The sequence below is a fragment of the Lepidochelys olivacea genome (genome assembly GCF_965140295.1).
Source record: "Lepidochelys olivacea isolate rLepOli2 genome assembly, chromosome: 2".
Lineage (NCBI taxonomy): Eukaryota > Metazoa > Chordata > Testudines > Cheloniidae > Lepidochelys > Lepidochelys olivacea.
The window spans coordinates 176,906,657-176,929,708 of record NC_140412.1 but is presented as its reverse complement, the minus strand read 5'-3'; the positions used below and the strand labels follow the sequence as shown (position 1 = coordinate 176,929,708).

General features: G+C 42.8%; 1 protein-coding gene across 1 annotated transcript in view; it reads left to right on the top strand.

Annotated features, from left to right (window-relative positions):
* The window catches only part of HECW1 (HECT, C2 and WW domain containing E3 ubiquitin protein ligase 1), a 349,448-nt gene that overhangs the window by 113,048 nt on the left and 213,348 nt on the right, over window positions 1-23,052 (top strand). The window contains exon 5 of the mRNA XM_084619634.1: window positions 18,229-18,336. Within this exon, the coding sequence (XP_084475760.1) occupies window positions 18,229-18,336 (108 nt within the window). The remainder of the gene's footprint in view (window positions 1-18,228; window positions 18,337-23,052) is intronic.

The following is a 23,052-nucleotide window of genomic DNA, read 5'->3' as shown; positions in this document are numbered from 1 at the left end:
TTCAGAACAGATACACTGAGGGCTTCATCCTCCAATGTACTGAGCACTCAGATCTGATCCAGTGATACACTTAAGCATGTGGTTAAAGTTAAGCACATGAGTTGCCCTATTGGCTTAAATGGGGATACCTCATAGAATCATAGAAATGTAGGGCTGGAAAGGAATTTGAGAGATCTAGTTCAGGGGTTCTCAAACTGGGGGTCAGGAGGTCACGAGGTTATTACATGGGGAGCTGTCAGCCTCCACCCCAAACCCCGCTTTGCCTCCAGCATTTATAATGGTGTTAAATATATAAAAAAGTGTTTTTAATATATCGGGGGGGGGTTGCATTCAGAGGCTTGCTATGTGAAAGGGGTCACCAGTACAAAAGTTTGAGAACCACTGATCTAGTTCATCCCTCTCCGCTGAGGCAGGATCTAGTATACATAGGCCATCTGACAGGTGTTTGTCTAACATGTTCTTAAACTCATGTGCTTAAAGTGAAGTACATGCTTAAGTGCTTTATTGGATATGTCCAGAATGCTCAGTACCTTGAAGGAGCAAGTCCGAAGAAACATACCAGCACAAAAAACAAATGGTCGCTTACACCAAAAATCACACCTCACGCAGGTTACTTCCAGTCCCAAGGGACCAGTCACTAACCCCAGAGCAATCGGTAACCTAGATCTCATATCAAAGACAAGACCTGTAGCCAATCCTGTAATAAACTACCAAAAGCTTTATTAACTAGAAAAAAGAAATGAGTTATTTACAGGTTAAAGCAAGCAAACATATACACACAAATGAGTGATCATCTGAATCCTAAGAGTGACAGAGTTGTGATCTGTCAATTCAAAGTATCTTTCAGGGTGGACCCGGGGTAACCCCAGGGATCTCTGCTTCAATGTCACGCTGTCTGGAGTGGCTCACAACTGTGAATGCTTCCAGACAGCGTGACACAACTCTAACAGGATTATGCCACTACAATACAAGAGACTGTCTACTCTGCATTTAATACAGCAGAATCCTGGTCATCGGAGCTGTTTAACATGGTGCACTGGCTAATCAACCCAGATTCCATACCCCCGATACTGGACCCAAGCATCAACCACTGTGAAGAGCTGTCAGTGTACCCCGCTGTTAAAATCAACTGAATATATATGGAGCTACTTGGGAAAGGAAATTCTACCTCTGACCAGATTGAAATATCCACCTCACCACCCCAGCTGAGTTTGGACCCATCACACATTCCGAAGGTCAGGAAGCTCTGAAAATATAACAGCCACAACCAGTTAAACGAATCCATGCTGGATGCCAGTACTAATGGACATGGTCAGTGGCTCCTTCAGAGCACACTTACCAGCCTCCTTGAAAAATGCAATAGTTTGTCCAGGGCTCAAGAAGCTGTCAGTCAACCCTGAACTTCAGCTACGGTTCTGTCTCCAACCTCCCATTCCTGGTCAAAATAAATTGGAAAGTAGTAATCACCAAAATATCAAACCCACAAAACCCTAAGCAGTTTTCATCCCAAAAAGGAAAATGTGCCAGGGACTCCCTGAAGCTTGCCGGGAACTGCACTATTGCTGTCCGCTTTACATGGAAGGTGCTCAGATACTGCAGTGATGGACAGCAGTATAAAACCCTAAGACACAGAGATTCTAGGTACATAGTACAATAGTGCTGGGAATGTGTTTTTGTATACTTTGAATATGAAACATAGAATGGTACATTTTTCTGGTACAGCAACCTGACAGTTACCCTTGTAGTAGCTAGTAAATTACAAATTAACTTGTTACACAGTTAATCCATGGGAGGGGAAAATCCATTGATTCTTGTGGAGTAGGTTTTTCCCTGGATTTATAGATTCATAGACATTAAGGCCAGAAGGGACCATTATGATCATCTAGTCTGTCCTCCTGCACAACATAGGCCACAGAATCTCACCCACCCACTCCTGCGAGAAACCTCTCACCTATGTCTGAGCTATTGAAGTCCTCAAATTGTGGTTTAAAGACTTCAAGGAGCAGAGGATCCTCCAGCAAGTGACCCGTGCCCCATGCTGCAGAGGCAGGCGAAAAACCTCCAGGACCTCTGCCAATCTGCCCTGGAGGAAAATTCCTTCCCGACCCCAAATATGGTGATCAGCTGAACCCTGAGCATGTGGGCAAGAGTCACAAAGCTTTCTAGAATCTACATCTCCATGGCAGAAAGAAGAAAGTGTCCGGGCCCTTCTGGATATGAAGGGAACATTCACAATGTAAAATGATACATGGCTGGGTTTCTGAGTTAGCAGCCAGCCAGACTGGAACAAGCATACCAAAAAACCTGTGCACTTCCCCAGTCAACTCAATAGGGGATTAGCGCTGCAGCCTGTTGTCACCACTGAAATGACAGCATTGTTAACCATTTCCATCCTGATGATCATAACCAGAAATGCCCAGTTAATGTGGTTGTGTGTGTAGTTAGGGGGTGGTCTTATATTCTGAGCTTCTTTTTCATTTGAATTCCTGGGAACAAAGCTGAAAGTTTTAAACATGGAAATAGTTTATTAGTGGGGGGGTGGAGGGTGAGAAAACCTGGATTTGTGCTGGAAATGGCCCACCTGATGATCACTTTAGATAAGCTATTACCAGCAGGACAGTGGGGTGGGAGGAGGTATTTTTTCATATTCTCTGTATATAAATAAAGTCTGCTGCAGTTTCCACGGCATGCATCCGATGAAGTGAGCTGTAGCTCACAAAAGCTCATGCTCAAATAAATTGGTTAGTCGCTAAGGTGCCACAAGTACTCCTTTTCTTTTTGCGAATACAGACTAACACGGCTGTTACTCTGAAACCTGTCTTTAATGTTATGTTGATTCATGAGGTAACTGAGAAATTGTTTATGCTCTATGGGGATCGTGCAGAGTGTTGTGGTATTTTATTGTTGTTTTTTTATAAAGCTTGGTCCAGCAGCATTAGTATTATTATTTATTGTTTGTGTTACTGTAGCACCTAGGAGCCCTAGTCATGGATGAGGACCCCATTGTGATAGGCAACTGTACAAACAGAACAAAAAACAATCCCTGCCCCAGAGTTTACAATCATTTTCATTTTAATAAATTAGGAAATATCCCTATATGTTTTTGTTGGGTCCTGATGTTGAAATGTTTAGGGAAAATATCTTTTCCCCACCAGCAACACTCACTGAGAAATTTTGGAGATATCTGATAAACCACAAACTTCCAAATAAAGATAGTCCAAACCTTGAAAAGACACAGCATTTGGCAACAAGGAATATCTGGTGGGTAGAAGATATATTCTGATGAAGAAGGTTTCAAGAAGGGAGAAGAGTAAAAAGAGCTAGATCATAGTGGACAAGTATTTAGAGAATGAGACCACTGGATGTTTTTGTGAAGGCATATTCCAGTCAAGTAGTTAAAGTAGATTGAAATGGGAGAGGGGGGCTCTCACCATACCAGCCAAGGATTTGGGGATATTCAGGGAGAATGTTGCTTACTGAAATCCCGGAGAGAAGTAGGAGTGCTTCCTCTGCTTTTACAGAAGGGGGAAAAGGGGTTCATGCTCTCCTCGCCCTGCCCCCCTCACTTGAATCCCTGTTCAGATATTAGCTTATGGCAAATTGGGAGCTCATCTTTATCTAAAACTGTAAAAGATAAGTTTAGAACTGATATCAGAGTTAATCTCCTTCTACAAGAAAGGGTTGTCATCCATGAGGAGAGGTAGTACAGAATAAGTTAAGAAAATGATGGTCATGTAATTAGTGTCCAGTAATACTATTGGGTATACCTGTTTAAAAAGCTACATGGATTCCAGTGATAACAGAGTGGAGAAGTTAATACATCCCCACAATCAACAGTTGATTTTGTAAATGTATGTGATAGATGAGCATTAGAAAAATTCATCAGTTTGGGGGAAAACATGAATATGGAGTCTGTTAAAATATAGACCTTGTTTATCCAATTGGCAATGGCTAGGCAGCAAGAACATGTGGATTCCTCTGACCCAAGAATGTGTACTTGAAAGGATATAAAATATATTCTGCCTGTGGAAATCAGAGTTTTGTATTGTTGTTAAGCTTGATCTTGAAGCATTGTAACTTCCCGCAAGACTTGCTTCACATGATCCTTATTTCACTCTTTTTCAGCATTATGTATCAGCTATAAAATAAATTGCTTGCTATGTGTAACAGTAGTGTAACAGTTTTCCTAATGTATCTGTTTGTCACTTCTCAGGAGAACTATAACATTTCTAATAAACACAATTCTCCAAAAATATGGCCTCAGTCAAAACCACATGTAAACACTCAAAAGTGAGAATCACTACCCTGATTACTCAACTCACTGTTTTTATGTGAAACCAATACAAATGTCATTTGTCTGAATAGCTAAGATTTACATATTGGTATTTCCTATATCAATAAAAATGTGTTTTAGTGGAAGTCTTGCAACAGGTGAAATATATGCAGTTACTTATCTGATGGTTTTGTCTTCCTCCTTCACCTCATTTACTCTTAGTATATGTTATGGTACAGAGCCTCTTAGAATTAATATGGACTTCTGGCAGCTGTGTATAGATAAAGAGCTATCTTCTAATTACTGCAGTTGAATTTCAGTCACAACTATATTTCACTGCTTTCATCATATCAGTATCTGCTGTTGAATGGCTCATAAGAAGTACTTAAACTAGACATGGAAATAAACTTTTGGCCTGATGCCTATAAATACTGGTATTAGTCAGTGAATCTATTCGGGGCTAATATTGCGTTGTACATACCAATAGACATAGACTTTCTTCTTTCAGCAATTTCTTTAGGGAAAACAAAACATTTTAAAAGTTATTTAATAAAAGGTCTTTATGCACAAACACTTTCCAGTCCAATTTCCTGTCTATATTTTCTTTTAGTCAATCCTTTTCAAGTTCATATGTATATAAAAAGTTCTTGACCTAAATAGTAGTTGAAATTTAGCTTAAACATTTATGATTTTTTTCCCTCTGATCTAGTCTTTGATTTTATTTCCCCCCAAAAGGCAATTCTTGCTTCAGTCAGACATACCTCATTTTTAAGGATTTTGATTAATACACATTTTTACATTTTTCAGATTAATTTGATATTCCAAAGGCCTGATATTGAGCCTATTGAAGTCAATGGAAAGACTAACTTTAATTAATTTTAAAATGGGCTTTGGATCAGGCCCTATTTGTACAATAATTTTTTCCATGCATCCAGTGTGTGCAAGCAGATGATGTAACCCCAGCACTGTACTAGCAACAGCAAAGAAGAGAATTACTTGTGTGATCTAGTGACCTGCATATAGGATTGAGAACCCCAAATGCCTAAATTTAATTCCCACCTCTGATATTGGCTTCATCTGTGCCCGTGGTGTTACCACTTAACCTCTGTGCCTCAGGGCTGATCTACAATAGGAACTTACATCAGTACAGCTACATCTCTCTTGGGATGTGATATATCTACACCGTTGAGAGATGTTGCTATACCGACTTAACCCCCGATGGAGACAGTGCTAGGTTGATGGAAGAATTCTTGCATTGACCTAACTACTGCTCTCAGGGAGGAGGAGTACTACATAGGTAGTGTCTACACTGAAGTGCTATGGAATCACAGCTGCAGTGTTTTAAGTGTGGACATACCCTCAATTTTATGATCTGTAAACTAAGACTAATCACAATATCTGCCTTGAAGAGGATTAATTAACTAGTATTAAGGGGGCTAATTAGCTAATGTTTGGAATTTGCTAAGTATTGTTAATATTATGACATCATAGATGGATAATGCACTGAAAGAATGAAACCAATGTGGAGGAGTTTTTGGCTGCTAGCTTTTTTCTCCTGTAGTTTATGTACATGGTAGAAAAACCATCACCAGGTATCCAAATATGTCCCTTTTGAGAGTATGTTTTCCCATGAAATAATATTCCAGACACTGTGAATCTCTTTGATGGTGTGTGGAACAAACAGGTTTTCCAGGTCCAATGCAACAGTCGCCCCAATAACCAAGAGAAGGAAACAAAGCAGGCAGGTGGTACTCTGGCTGCAGTCTTTTCTATGAAGCCAATGGATCCCCACCTCACAGGGATGTTGTGGGGATAAATATATTAAAGACTGAGAGGTGCTCAGCTATTACCGTGAAAGGAGGCAACCAGATAAGTGCCCCAAAATAGATACTGAGGGCAATGGTGTATACGTAACAATCACTCACCCAGTGATTTGCTGATAATTCAGTCAACTGAAGAGACATTGGAAGATGGACCATGGCCATGCTTAACAGTACACTTTGTGGGTAGCCCATTGACTTTACTGGGACTACTCACAGTGAGTAAAATTAAGCATGTGTATAATTCTTTGCAGGATCAGGGCTTAAGACAACAAATCCATTTCACATAGGTTGTCAAACAGCCTATGTATTTTTTCTGTTATGCAGCCTTTAAATTCTCTTTCTCCATTTCATCTCATTACTCCTAAACCAAACCAAATAATTCCTTTCCCACCTCAGTGTGTACATCTTTTAGTTATTCTTAGACTAGTAACATCCTTCCCACACACATGAGCTGTTGCATATACACTGAGCTTTCTTAATTTTTCCTTATCAGTTGATCTCTCTGGCCCCCAAATTACTTCTGTTCACTGAACACCTTCCAATTTGTTTTGATTTGCGGTGGTGAGGTGCCCAGAACAGAATGCAATATTCCAAATACAGTCACACCGGGCTCTATAAAGATTCTTTGTGTTTTGATGCCTCTGTTAACTCAACCATTTTCTGCTGCTGTATCACATTGCAAACTCCTGACTAGTTTGACCCTGATGGTATGTATCTTTCAGCATTGCTACATTTTAATTGTCCTCTTGCCATTGAGTATATATATTTCACATTATTTCACCCTTGCTATTTTAGTTAGCATTTTTACCCAGCTGAATCTTATTTCTTGCCCATATTTAAAATCTTTCAGTGTCCCTTTGTATATTATATCTCTGCCCTATGTGGTGTTTGTATCTCCTCCCATTTTAGTATTCTTAGCAAATTTCATTAGTATGCTACTGCCTCCTTTTAAGGTCTGATCCAAAGTCTATTACAATCAATAGAAAGAGTCCCATTGACTACAGTGTCTTTGGATCAGGCCTTTGATCCATTTTACCCCTGTGGTACCCCACTGTACATTGCCCCTTCCAAAACTCAGTATATTATTGTGTAACATTGCTCTGTGCCTGCATTCCTTCTAGTTTTTCAGTTCATGTGACAGTGTTCATTATCCAGGCTGATTTTAGCTATGTTTGCAATAAGATATTATGAGACACTTTAAATTTTTAGCAAATGCTCTACTAAAAACCAGGCATATTACATCCACCATTTCAGTAAAGGCATTTTTGGAAATGCAGGAACTTTAGAGCTGATATTATTTTCAGTATGAACCTGTAGGTGGGGCAGGGATGTATGGAGGCTGCTTAGGCTTCACTGTAAAAAGAAACCATGGGCTGGCAGGGGCACTGCAGCTAATTCAGAATAAGAGGATAAAGGTTCCAAAGGAAAAACAGAATTTGTTGTAGGTTGTGACACACTCAGTCTGGAGAATGACAATCAGGGTCCTTTGGATTTTTTGTTTGCTGGTTTTCCTATCCTGGATCAGGTGATTCAGGCTCCAACTCTATCACTCCCGCTCTTTCCATTGTCTATATCAGCTGTTCTTAAAATAGAACCCTTGTGAGATGGCCAAGAACTGCTGTAATTATGCTGGCTCTGTTTTCTCCAGTTCCCCACTCCCAAGTTTTCCTCTTCTCTTCATCTTTTCTCCAGTCTTTATTCTCTCTGCTCTACTCCTTTTATTGTCTCTTTTCTCCTACCTTTTCCCTTTATGTGTCTCTTCCCTCTCCTCTAACCTACTTTTTCTCTGCTATCTAAGTGGTGTAAATGGGGCTACTCATGTTTAAAGTTAAACATGTACTTAAATCTTTACTGGATTGAGAAGAGAGTGCTTGTAGAATCAAGCCCTAGTTTGTCAAAACTCTTCCCTGTAATAATCTTTGAGAAGACTGAAGCTTACTGTAAATACCAGCTTTGTAATTTAGCCTGAGAATATGTTCTTCTTCGAGATGTCCCTGTGGGTGCTCCATGCCAGGTGCTGGTGAGTCCCTGCTCCTTCGCTCGGAGATTTGTACAGCAGTACCCACGTGGGCCACGCACACACAGTGCCTTAACAGCACGTATGTGGCCATGACTCCTCAGTTCCTTCTCTACGGTCCCCGGCCTGAGATGGAGCTCAGCAGTCCTGTTTAAAAAATGTTTTCACTTTGGCATAGTTAGTTAATTGTTAGTATAGTATAGTATGGTACAATATAGTATAGCCAAAATCACTGAACATTCTGAAGCCAGGTTCCTGCAGTAGTGCAGTTCCACTGGGCATGGCAGGGAACTGCTGGGGCAAGGAAACAAGAAAGCCAGGTCGGACTCCCTTCCCTGTGACCTCCTGTAGCAAGTGGCACATTTCCCCTCCCCCATTCACACGTACACAGGGGCACTAGAGGGAGCAGAAGCTTCCCCCAACATCAGGAAGGGGAGAGAGAAAGATTTGGGCCAGGCTCCCTTCATACACCCCTGACACCAAAGGCCAGCCCTCCTACACAGACACACACAGACACACACAGACACACACACCATCTGGAGGCAACACATGGGGCAATAGCTCCCCAACTCCTGGGGTGAGGGAAAGAGAGAGCCAGGCTGGAATTCCTGACCACACACCTGACCTAGCACCTGGACCCAGCAACCCATCCCCTCTCTTGGAAAAAAGACTTCTCTTGCTGCCAGCTAACATTAGTCCTGTAGCTTTAGTGCTAAATGTCTGTGCTGCATTGTTGAAGGCTCAGGTTTCAAATAACTCAGATGATTCATGAACCGGGGAAGGGTGGACACTTGCACATAATCAAATTTGTTTCTATCTTTCTCTTTACAAAAATGTACATCTCGGGATGGGGTGAGGGTTGTTTTTGTTTCTAATATAAATTTGGATAGTGAAAGGGATCAGAAATGGAAACTGTAAATGAAGACTGGAAATTGTCCCAGAGGATATTATACTACTTTTACTGGGGAAATTGCAGGTGTACCGTGGAAATGTAAAATTTTAATATATTGAAAAATCTCCATTTCCATACAGTGCATGAAATTGAGCTAATGAAATAATTACGGATAATTAGCAAATCAGCAATGGGAAAATGTATTGTAGATGGCATTGCCTTTTATAATTATCCATTGCAATCGTTAATGACCTCTTTAAAAGGATTTCCTTTGTAAATCCCTCAAGGGAATGTCACCAAAGAGTTTACAGTTGGTAGCCTGTCATGCTCCTTGCAGAACCCTGTTGCATAAAACCAAAGAAATAACACTGGCATCTGCCCAGTGCTTTATTCTTTCGGTAAAAGTTTAGTTCTTCTTTGAGTGATGTATTCCACTTGAGGTGTGCATGAACCTGAAGATTTTTCTCTAGCAATGTCAGTTGGTCTGTGCTTGCACCCCCTCTTCCTCATGCTCCAAGCTGAGGGCATAAGGGGCAGTACGGACTGACTGCCTCTCTAGTTCCTTTCTGCTGCCCCTGGTCTGAGATGAACCTCTTCATTGTTCACAGCTTTAGCTAGTGTTCTTGTTCTAAATTTGTAGTGAGTTGCAAATAGTTTTAAAAACCTGTTTCTAGATAGGTTAGTTTAGCAATTTTTAGAGCTCTGAGAGTCCCTCCACAAGACACTCTCATGTATGAGATGCCTCGTATGTCTGGGATTCAAGAACAGCGTGGCCTGCCTCTGTTGCCTCAGGGAAGCTCGTACCAGCTTCTAAGTAAAATATCTGCCGGCCCCTTCTTCGCTGAACCCATCAATTCTGTGAATTTAGATTTAGAAGATTCTTAATGGACTGCTCAGTGAGAACCCAGTCCAATCCTGGCCTATTAGACCCCCCTGTACGTCTGGCTGAGGCCCTGAGAAGGGCCCCTTTGAGCACAGTGGTCTCCATAGCTACACAGAGCAGGGTTAAAAACTCTTCCAAACAGAACAGACATGGGGAGGGTAAGAGCAAACACTCATGTAAGAAACGGGAAAAATCTCTCTTCAAATCCTCGTACAAAAAGAGGAGCTTGTCTCTGACACCCTCTGAGTCAGGTGAGACTCTACATCACCGTATGACTATCTCAGGAGCTCTCAAAAGCATGGTACCAATTCCTTGTCACTGAAAACCAAAAGTGCCCTGAAACCATCTCTGGCCAAAAGGGCAGGACCGTCCTCAGTACTGGCAAGGGAAAGAAAGGAGCAATACACCAACATTACGGATGTGCAGAAAAAAGGAGACCTTGGTAACAAAAACTATTCCTGTCTGAAGCCAGCACTACCAAGAGACAGAAGTCCAGTACACTCTACAGCTCCATGGAGCTGAAGGACTTTATTATCTATATGGACCTGAAATCACGGATATTCCCTGGTCAATTTGCCACTCACTTAATCAGACCATGGTATCAATGGCACCACTTATTGATGGCCACTTTCTCCTCCATCTAACAGATGGACAACGGACCTAGACAAGTCATGCTCGTTGGCAATACAATCCATTCTTAGCAATAGTAGGGAAGATTCCACAAGAAAATGCTACACAGCAAAATGGAAAAGTTTCTCTATACAATGTCAGCATAGTGGACTACGTCCAGGGGTTCTGAGATCCCTTGTCTCTCTGAAAATGTCAGGACTGTGTCTCAGCTCCTTGTGAGGTGCCCTTGGCAGCCATTAGCATCTTTTACCCTGTGCTGGACAGCCATTCAGTTTTTGCCCATCAGATCCCAGTAAGGTTTCTGAAGAGACTTGTCAGAACCTTTCCTCTGGTGCTGAAACCTGCCCCAGTATGGTGCCTCAGTCTAGTCCTGTCATTATTAATTCCCCCATTCAGACCTTTAGGCTTATGTTCTTTTGCTCATCTATCTCTGAAGATTGCTTTTCTGGTTGTAGACACCTACCTAGAAGAGTAGGTAAGCTGGAGACCTTTATGGCAGACCCACAAGGTCCTTATCCTAAACTAATTCCAAAAGTAATCTTGGAGTTCCATCTGAACCAGGACATCCACTTACCTGTCTTCTATCTGAAGCCCCATGCTGCCAGGCAGGAGAGGAAGCCCCCCTCTCTGAATGTCCGCCAAGCTTTAACTTATCTATTGAGGATGAAATCCTTCAGAAAACTCCCAAAATAGTTTGTTTCCTTTGCCAAATGAATGAGAAGGGAAGCTATGTCCTCAGAAAGCCTGTCTAAATGGATATTGGGCTGCATCCTGCTGTTTGAAGCCTCCCCTCAAGATACAAGGCCCCACTCAACTAGTGCCCAGGTTATATCAGCAGCTTTGCTTTGAGATGTCCCTCTCCTAAACAGCTGCAGAACAGCAATGTAGGGCTCCATCCATATCTTTGTGAAACATTATACCTTGGTTCAGGATTCTACAGCAGACACATCTTTTTGGGAGAGCAGTCCTTCAACCTATCATACAGCACGGTTCCTCCCACCCTCATCCTCAATGAATACCGATTGAGAGTCACTTGGGGTAGAATACAAGTAGGGACCATCACTCAAAAAAGAAAGAAAAGTTACTTCCCTTGTACAGTAATTGGGGTTCTTTGAGATGCGCGATCCCTATCTGTATTCCTCTGCCTGCCCTTCTTCCCCTGTGTAGTGGAGTCTTATCCTGGTGCTATTCATGGTAGAAAGGGAACTGGAGAGGTGGTTGGTTCACACCACCCCTTATGCCCTGCATTTGGTGCACAAGAAGAGAGGTGTGCAGGTGCAGACCAACAGACATTGCCAGCAAAAGTCTTCCAAACTCAGGCCCATGGAGCACATGTATATCTCAAGTGGAATACAGATAGGGACCACACATCCCTGGGTCAGACCCACGCCCATATTTTTCCTCCAGCTGCAGGAAGCTCTGCAAACACCCTGCTTCCTCCACCCATCACTCCTCAGCTGCAGAGGGAGGGATCCCTGTACAGGGAGCTGCTCCCCCTTCCACCCAACTCATGTGCATCCAAACCCCTCATACGCAGAACTTCCCACCGAGCCTCACCCCCCACACACTCAGAATCCCCCCATGATAAGCCCCACTCCCCTGCACCTGGAGCACGCCAATGAGCCACCTGCACCCAGTTGCCCACCCCATCAAGCCCCAACCAGCTGCACCTGGATCCCCACCACACTGAGTCCCACTTCCCCAGCATCTGGATCCTCCCACTGAGCCCCCCGTACCCAGACACCCATGCTGAGCTCTATCTCCCGCCACACCCAAGCCTCCAACTACCTTCACTTGAACCCCCCTGCAGAGTCCCATTACCATTGTACCCAGAACCCTCCAACAAGCCCCTGTGCATCCAAATTCCCCCCACACCCGGGTCCACTACTGAGCCACCTGCACCCAGATTGCCCCTCACAGAACGCTCTCAACCCACACCTGGATCTCTCCACACTAAGCCCCTCCACATTTGGATCCTGCCTTGCTGACCCTGCCTGCCCACACCTGGTGCATCTGGCATAGAGGGGCAGGCCCAGTCCTTGCACAGTGTCAGGGTTGCGTGCAGCCTCACCACTGAGTACATGTCCCAGGGGGGAGCTGCTCAGTGATTTCCCATTTTTGTGCAGCCAGTAGTCTGTGCTCCCTAATGCCATGCTGGAGCCTCCACATTTATTTGATAAATAAAATTTGCAGAATTTTGGAGAATTTTAAAATATTGTGAGCAGAATTTTTAATTTTGGGCACAGAATGCCCTCAGGAGTAACCTTTGTATAATCATCATGTGATGTTTACTAGTCCAAGGTCTAGAGCTGCTTCACCACTTAGGTCTTCACTTGGGAGGCTAGATTCTACAGCCACTGTTGAAGTCACTGTGGGGAGTTCTTCAAATGAAGCAGCTGCATGACTGGACCCTTGAACAGCTGGTAGTATTCATAGAATCATAGAATATCAGGGTTGGAAGGGACCTCAGGAGGTCATCTAGTCCAACCCCCTGCTCAAAGCAGGACCAAACCACAACTAAATCATCCCAGCCAGGGCTTTGTCAAGCCTGACCTTAAAAACTTCTAAGGAAGGAGATTCCACCACCTCCCTTGGTAACGCACTCCCTAGGTAACGCATTCCAGTGTTTCACCACCCTCCTAGTGAAAAAGTTTTTCCTAATATCCAACCTAAACCTACCCCACTGCAACTTGAGACCATTACTCTTCGTTCTGTCATCTGCTACCATGGAGAACAGTCTAGATCCATCCTCTTTGGAACCCCCTTTCAGGTAGTTGAAAGCAGCTATCAAATCCCCCCTCATTCTTCTCTTCTGCAGACTAAACAATCCCAGTTCCCTCAGCCTCTCCTCATAAGTCCTGTGTTCCAGTCCCCTAATCATTTTTGTTGCCCTCCGCTGGACATTTTCCAATTTTTCCACATCCTTCTTGTAGTGTGGGGCCCAAAACTGGACACAGTACTCCAGATGAGGCCTCACCAATGTCGAATACAGGGGAACGATCACATCCCTCGATCTGCTGGCAATGTCCCTACTTATACATCCCAAAATGCCATTGGCCTTCTTGGCAACAACGGCACACTGTTCACTCATATCGAGCTTCTCGTCCACTGAAAACCCTAGGTCCTTTTCTGCAGAACTGCTGCCTAGCCATTCAGTCCCTAGTTTGTAGAAGTGCATGGGATTCTTCCTTCCTAAGTGCAGGACTCTGCACTTGTCCTTGTTGAACCTCATCAGATTTCTTTTGGCCCAATCCTCTAATTTGTCTAGGTCCCTCTGTATCCTATCCCTACCCTCCAGCATATCTACCTATCCTCTCAGTTTAGTGTCATCTGCAAACTTGCTGAGGGTGCAATCCACACCATCCTCCAGATCATTAATGAAGATATTGAACAAAACCGGCCCGAGGACCGACCCTTGGGGCACTCCGCTTGATACCGGCTGCCAACTAGACATGGAGCCATTGATCGCTACCCATTGAGCCCGACAATCTAGCCAGCTTTCTATCCACCTTATAGTCCATTCATCCAGCCCATATTTCTTTAACTTAATGGCAAGAATACTGTGGGAGACTGTGTCAAAAGCTTTGGTAAAGTCAAGGAACAACACGTCCACTACTTTCCCCTCATCCACAGAGCCAGTTATCTCATCATAGAAGGCAATTAGATTAGTCAGGCATGACTTGCCCTTGGTGAATCCATGCTGACTGTTCCTGATCACTTTCCTCTCCTCTAAGTGCTTCAGAATTGATTCCTTGAGGACCTGCTCCATGATTTTTCCAGGGACTGAGGTGAGGCTGACTGGCCTGTAGTTCCCAGGATCCTCCTCCTTCCCTTTTTAAAAGATGGGCACTACATTAGCCTTTTTCCAGTCATCCGGGACCTCCACCGATCACCATGAGTTTTCAAAGATAATGGCCAATGGCTCTGCAATCACATCCGCCAATTCCTTTAGCACTCTCGGATGCAGCGCATCCAGCCCCATGCACTTGTGCTCATCCAGCTTTTCTAAATAGCCCCGAACCACTTCTTTCTCCACAGAGGGCTGGTCACCTCCTCCCCATGCTGTGCTGCCCAGTGCAGTAGTCTGGGAGCTGACCTTGTTCGTGAAGACAGAGGCAAAAAAAGCATTGAGTACATTAGCTTTTTCCACATCCTCTGTCACTAGGTTGCCTCCCTCATTCAGTAAGAGGCCCACATTTTCCTTGAGTTTCTTCTTGTTGCTAACATACCTGAAGAAACCCTTCTTGTTACTCTTAACATCTCTTGCTAGCTGCAACTCCAGGTGTGATTTGGCCTTCCCGATTTCACTCCTGCATGCCTGAGCAATATTTTTATACTCTTCCCTGGTCATTTGTCCAATCTTCCACTTTTTGTAAGCTTCTTCTTTGTGTTTAAGATCAGCAAGGATTTCACTGTTAAGCCAAGCTGGTTGCCTGCCATATTTACTATTCTTTCTACACATCAGGATGGTTTGTCCCTGTAACCACAATAAGAATTCTTTAAAATACAGCCAGCTCTCCTCGACTCCTTTCCCCCTCATGTTATTCTCCCAGGGGATCCTGCCCATCAGTTCCCTGAGGGAGTCAAAGTCTGCTTTTCTGAAGTCCAGGGTCCATATTCTGCTGCTCTCCTTTCTTCCTTGTGTCAGGATCCTGAACTCGACCATCTCATGGTCACTGCCTCCCGGGTTCCCATCCACTTTTGCTTCCCCTACTAATTCTTCCCGGTTTGTGAACAGTAGGTCAAGAAGAGCTCTGCCCCTAGTTGGTTCCTCCAGCACTTGCACCAGGAAATTGTCTCCTGCACTTTCCAAAAACTTCCTGGATTGTCTGTGCACCGCTGTATTGCTCTCCCAGCAGATATCAGGGTGATTGAAGTCTCCCATGAGACCAGGGCCTGCGATCTAGTAACTTCCATTAGTTGCTGGAAGAAAGCCTCGTCCACCTCATCCCCCTGGTCCCGTGGTCTACAGCAGACTCCCACCACAACATCACCCTTGTTGCTCACACTTCTAAACTTAATCCAGAGACTCTCAGGTTTTTCTGCAGTTTCATACCGGAGCTCTGAGCAGTCATACTGCTCTCTTACATACAGTGCAACTCCCCCACCTTTTCTGCCCTGCCTGTCCTTCCTGAACAGTTTATATCCATCCATGACAGTACTCCAGTCATGTGAGTTATCCCACCAAATCTTTGTTATTCCAATCACATCATAATTCCCTGACTGTGCCAGGACTTCCAGTTCTCCCTGCTTGTTTCCCAGGCTTCTTGCAGTTGTGTACAGGCACTTGAGATACCTTGCTGTTTGTTCTGCTTTCTTAGTATGAGGCAGGAGCCCTCCCCTTTCGCGCTCTCCTGCTTGTGCTTCCTCCCGGTATCCCATGTCCCCACTTACCTCAGGGCTTTGGTCTCCTTCCCCCAGTAAACCTAGTTTAAAGCCCTCCTCACTAGGTTAGCCAGCCTGCTTGTGAAGATGCTCTTCCCTCTCTTCGTTAGGTGGAGCCCGTCTCTGCCTAGCACTCCTCCTTCTTGGAACACCATCCCATGGTCAAAGAATCCAAAGCCTTCTCTCCAACACCATCTGCGTACCCATTTGTTGACTTCCACGATTCGATGGTTTCTACCCAGGCCTTTTCCTTCCATGGGGAGGATGGACGAGAACACCACTTGCTCCTCAGACTCCTTTATCCTTCTTCCCAGAGCGACATAGTCTGCAGTGATCTGCTCAAGGTCATTCTTGGCAGTATCATTGGTGCCCATGTGGAGAAGCAGGAAGGGGTAGCGATCCGAGGGCTTGATGAGTCTCGGCAGTCTCTCCGTCACATCGTGAATCCTAGCTCCTGGCAAGCAGCAGACTTCTCAGTTTTCCCGGTCGGGGCGGCAGATAGATGACTCAGTCCCCCTGATGACTCAGTCCTCCTTCTCTTGGGAGTGGTGGTCGTGGAACCCCCATCCCTAGGACAGTGCATCTCATGCCTTCCAATCGGCGGAGTCTCCTTCTGTCCCCTTCCCTCAGATGTATCATCTAATCCAGTCTCCGCATTAGTACCTGTGGAGAGAACATGAAAACTGTTGCTTACCTGTATCTGCGTTGCTGGTACATGGACGCTCCCCTTTCTTCTTCTGGAGGTCACATGCTGCCAAATTGCACACTTCTACTGATCTGTCAAGCTGACTAATGACATAAACTTGTCTTGTCAAATGTATACTCTTTACCTGATAATTTACAGTATGTATTTAGTTCAGTTCAACTCAGACACAATATCTAGTTTTCTGTGGTGTCTTCCTCTTTACTCTGTTTTACAGCTGAGTTGACCCAGGCAATAGCAAAGCAAATTGTTTCCCTGAGGTTACTCAGTTAATGTGCTGAGTTTAAACCCGGGACCTTATTGGTGCTCATCTTCCCACAGCTTTTACCATCACCATTAATCAACTTAGCCTTTGTGAAACTAAAATTTAAGTATCCGCATAAATACCTTCAGCTGTAAGAACCACTTGATTAAAATATACATGTAAGAATTTACTCAGATTAAAATTAAAGCTACTTATTCGTTGCTGGAAAAGTAAACTACAGGAAGGTATTCATTGGTCCCTGTTGATGGAGAACTCTTTTTCCCACTAGGAAAAATATTTAGACAGTTCACTAATGTGTAATTCATTTCATTCACAAAAAGTTTGAATAATCAGGCCAAGGCATGGGGAAACTGCACAGCCCAACCATTGTCCTTACTTTGGCCTCTGCGTTACTGGACACAAACGATTGACACAGGCCAGAGCCTAAGATTGTTATTGCCCTCTAATGGTATGTAAATACCATTTCTGGTTTTCACTGAGAGTGAACTCAGCTAGCAAACAATTTCTATTCATCAATTAATAGAAATATAAATACATGCAAGATATTGTGGTGTATGTTATTTTTTAATTTTAAAATCAGTGTAAATTGATATGCAGAGTTAGGGGTTCTGGCCCTGAGTGTCTTGGGAAGTTCCAAATGCGGCCCATTGAGTCCTATCAAGTTGCCTACATGGCCCTCAGTCTCTCAGCATTTTAGGTAACCTGCAATAGATTACTGAGAGACACACCATTATTCTAAAATGACTTTGAAAGTCTAGGACATGCCATGTCTTTCAATAAGCCATAATTACAAGCAGTGGACAGCACTTAGCTATCAATCCTTTGATTTAAATGGGAAGGACCTAGGTGCTACCTGTGGAGAGACATCAGTTTTTGTAATTCCTTGTTCTGAATTAACTCAAATGTAACCTTCCCTGCTTGCTGTAAGAACCACCTACACACCTATTGGATGTAATGGTGATGGGTGCAAATGCCTATACAGATCTGCTCTCCATGTTTTGGGAGGAGGGATGAGTGCTAGGTGCTTTTGTTCCCATTCTCTGTCATTTAGCTGGTTGAATTTTATTTTATTTTTTAATTTCGGTATAGTTTGATCCAGGTTGAGTCAACTGTTGTAATTTTTAAGAGTTCTGTATGATTGTATATTTTAAATTATGTCAAAACAAAGCTAGTGTTTTAAGGCTAGGTGTATTTGCTTAAAATATAAATAACGGAAACACAGCTGATTTATCTACATGTGCTGGCAAGCTATCAGATATAGCACACTCAGTGGAGTGTAAGACATACTTTGGCCTCTCTCTTCACTTTCTGTGCTGTGCTGACAGTCAGCTAATGAGGTAATTTTTTCTGTGTGTAGATGAGGTCTTGTCTGAAAACTTTCTGGACTACAAGAACCGTGGCATCAATGGCTCTCACCGTGGTCAGATTATCTGGAAGATTGATGCCAGCTCTTACTTCATAGAGCGTAAGTACTTTTTCATGTTACTACAGTGCAATTCAGGGAATGTGGAAAGAAGTGAGCTGTTTTACTCTGTGCCCATGGTCTGTATGCCCTTCAGGAAGTTTCAAGCATGGTACATTTATACAGGGGTGGCCAAACATACTGACTCTCTGAGCCACATATGACAATCTTCAGAAGTTTGAGAGCCAGGGCATGCCTGCTGGGGCTCGGGGCTTCTGCCCCACTCCTGCTGAAGTCCCAAGTCCAGCAGGCACACCCCACAGGGCTGAAGCCCCAAGATCCCCATCCCCGCTGGGCAGAAGCCCCTACCCCACCACCCCCCTGCAAGGCAGAGGTCCCAAGCTCCCCCACAAAGTCTGTTAGGTGGAGAATGCGGGGGGAGGGAGGGGCGACTCTGCAAGCTGCACTTTAACTGTAAAAAAAAAACCCCATGTGGCTTTTGAGCCACAGTTTGGCCACCCCTACATTTATACATTAGGATGATCCAAAATGGTTTATGGAATCGTGAACAATGGTGCCTACTAGGTCATGAATACTGTGGATATTGACTGATTCAAACTATTTTCAGGCTGATATAAGTAAGCATTAAAGTCCACTTGGCATATAGTATGAGTTATACCATTAGTTAGGATTTACATCAACATGTTGTGAAAAACACCCCAGTGGGCCTAATTTTAAATTATTTAATCAGTCCTCATTTAAAAAGAAATACCTCATATTGACTTCATGAGTTGGCTGGAGGACTTTATGAGGACTCACTGCCTCCAGACAGCCCTTTTGCTAGTTTTACACTGATGCAACTACAGTGACATCAATGGAATTACTCCTGATTTACATCTATGCAACTTAGATCTAAATCTGGCCCAGGGAATCTAAAATATTAGGGCTATCCTGTTTTTGAGTCCCCTGAGCATGTAAGTCACACAAATTTTAGACTCCCTTACGCATGGGTTGAGTAGTGTAGCTATAAGGGAGTCTACATTGGCGTAACGGAGTCTAAGGGCTTGTACCTGCTCCCACTAAAGTCAATAGCACAACTTCCACTGAACTCAGTGGTGTGCAGTAGGGCATACATGAGTGTAGAAGAGTCTAACATACATCAATGTACATGTCACCTCTGAATTTTTTCCAATAATCTCCCTTATACTGTTTGGCCAAATTCAGAGATGATATGCACGGAGGTGTAAGTGGGTATCAATCTAAGGTTGACTGGGTGTAAGGCAGTCTAAGGGACTCTTAGACTCAGGTGGTATAATTTACATATGGAGGGGGCTGGGAGAGGTGTGTAAGTTAGCCATCTTGGACTCATCCCTGAATTTGGCCTAAATATCTGGCACCAGCAGGAATTTATTCTGCCACCTGCAAGTGTTCTGCGGGTATTCATAGTGTTACAGGTGGGTTGATCAGAGCTCTCTTGCAATGTGAGGCCACAGGTCATGTTCTGTAGTGCCAAGTGGTAAGTTGACCAACAGGTGGCTGTCTCAAAGAACTGAAGGGGTACTGTTGATATTTCAGTTTTATAATCTTTTATATTTATAAAAAATGCAGCTGAGGGCAGTTTACAGCAGTCTGACTGTTATGTGGTGACAATGGATGTTACTATTAAGATTTTAATGCTTCTAATTTCTGAGAGGAAATATACTGTAGTATAACCCAAAGGCTATTATTTGAAACTGCTTCCTTGTGCTGCAGCTACTAAGCTGTGAAGCTGAAACTTTGTTTTCTTTAAATGGTAAAGTAGAGTTGGGGAACAAGAGATTTAATTTCCCAAGACCTGGACTTGGACAGGTTCAGCCCATCATGAAGGAGATGCCCCCAGTCTCTTGGTGGGAGAAGGCAGTGGAACTGAGCTAGCAGTAGCTTTCCCATGTGATCCATAATGTGAAAGTAAATAACAGGCGCTGAGTGCAATCCTGGCGTGGCTGAGGTTAATGGGAGTTTTGCCATTGACTTCAGCAGCTCCAGGATTTCACCGGATGAATTCCCCTATCCACTCATATAGGACAAGTCATTATCCTGCCTACCAATATCCAGGGGAAAAGGGAGATAAATGCGTAAGGAGCAGTACATAATAGTACATGATGATATTGGTAACCAAACTTGCTTAACCACTGAGGTATGAATTTAAAGTAGAGATACATGTTGTGTGTATGTGTAGAGATATACACATATCTACATTATATTTAAGGGATACTGCTCATTATTGAGGAGTGTATGGAGGCTTTGTGGTTGATTAAAAGCTTAAGTGAAGCTACAGTGTTTGACAGTCTCATCCATTTGATAATCAAAGAAGCCACTGTGAGCCACTGGTTTCCAGTTTTTAAGTTCTGTATGGCAAGGATCTTATCATCTTTTGTGTTTGTACAGCATGTAGCACATTGTGGTATGTTCTACTGAAAACAAATAAAAATATTCATTTAACAGAGTGGCAGTATCGGAGAGATCTGGTTTTTTATTTTTGCCGTGCATTAAAGGACTTTTTAAGTTCATTTGTCCTTTTAAAAACTGGGGAGAAGGAGGAGGGGGAGAGAGAGCACAATGATATAGCAAGTCACTTTAAAGGTCCCCATTTTTAAAATATATTCTATTCACTTTACACTTCCCTTACATTTGATGTTGGTTTGAATTCTTTATTTTAGTAATAGTAGTACCTTGTAACACATATTAGCTCAGCTACAAAATCATCCTTTCATTTCTGCTTTTGCTAGTTTTTATGCTTGCATTTATTTGTATATAATTACTTTTTAAGCAGCCTGTTGATCCAACTGTGATACAAAATATGCAAACTTATAGATAATACGGTTCTACAGAACAGAGACAGCCAGTGCTGTAAATTGCAAAGTGCAGCCTGTCAAATTGCCAGAAACAAAATGAAAAACAAAATGTTACCAAATGCTAAATAAAATTAATAATGCCTTATATAGGAATCTGAAGGCTCCCAAATTTGGGCTCCAATGGAGAATGAATTTTGACTCTAGTCCTTGAAATAAAGAAGTATTGAATGTTTTGTTCTTGTCTGGGGTAAAATATACTTAATAGATTTTAAGGCTAAAAGGGGCCATTATCATCATCTAGTCTGACCTCAAAGTTAAATGTGTTTCTCTATTGCCAGTAGGACTGCCATGAGATTTAAGCCCAGGACCTTTCACATAACAGCCAGGAAACTTATCTCTGTGCTAGCAGCTAACTTTAAGTAAATAGCTTAGATGAAATTTTTTAATGTTTGCTTATTTAAGCTCAAGAAACATGCACATTAAAATTTGGGAGTTTTGTGAATAATAAAAATTAGAAAAAATGTTAATTTTTCTGTTAATGGGGTTTAGAAAAAGATCAATTATTTCATCATTGAAAGGGTGAAAATAAGTAATAATAAGTAAATGGGAATACATTACTATTTAAGTGACTTATTCAGGATCACTGAGGGAAGACTGTGGCAGAGCCAGGAATTGCACCGAGGACTCCTGAGTTCCAATCCACTACCTTAACCTTCTTCTCAGCCAAGTTTGTCTTTTTTCTATCAGCAGGGACAATACAATAAACAATCAATCAGCTTCTTTATTACCCTTTTGTTATCTTTAACCCTCTGGTTCCCATTTCCTCTATTTCTATCCCAGTATATTATGTATAACTGTGGCTAATTCTGTACAGTAATCTGAGTGCATTCATATTACTTGTGAATTCATATTACTCACACACACACACACATAACATCACACATTACTATAGCCATCTACAGTTGATACTTATTCACAGCTAAAAAAAAAAAGATTAATTCAGTTTCCTCAAGAAGTTTACATCTTTGCACTTTTTATGGGTCACAAACTTACAATATAATGTTGAAAGATAGACATGTAATTGTTGTGAGCCTAAGAGAGTTTGCTTCCAAATTACAGCATGAGTGCAAGACAGAACTAGACTCATGTCCTGCTAGGACTCAGAAACTAAAAAGCATTAATAGCTGCACAGGAATTGTCACACTACAGCCAGTTTTGCATTTCTGCGGCAGACTGGCAATTTGTTTTTTATGACATCCAGTGATAAACAGCAACTGACCACAATAAATATGAAATAGCTGGTCTTGGAGGTTTTGTATGCCACTCGGGAAGCATACTTTCTCTGTGTTGGGGCTTGGAGGGCACTGCAGTGAAATAACCAACCTATAATGAGTTTTCCAGGAAAGAAAGCAAGCTTTACTTCATTAGAATTTCTGGCACATTTTTTGTCCTAGACAGCAATACTGAGTGAGAGACCATTTGTTCGAGGTGTAATGCCATAAACAGTACATTAAGTTAGCACATCCCTAAAATGGGGGGAACTTTGACGCAGTTCAGATTTCACTGTCTTTAGCATAGTAGCTGAATGTGCAGTTGTCTTGTTTGAGTGGGTTACTTTTGTTGCCACATGTTTAGTAATGACAAAGGCAGAAGACACACTTCTTGTAGATAGCAGAGATATCAGAGTTTTCTGTACCATTGTTGAGCATGGGAAAATAGCAGAAGATTTACAGTCTGAAGGTCATGCAACTGAACTAGTCAGAGATCTGAGGCAACATGATGCATCTGCCAAAGAGACTGGGAGTATTGTAGCCTAGTACCTAGTTAATGTTTAGTACAAATCCCTTTGTTTTTGGAACATAAGCATAAATGCTCCACAATCAATGTACTGAAATGTCCCAACCAAATGCATTTATTGGAGGCCTTTCTGAAAGTATCCCTTTAA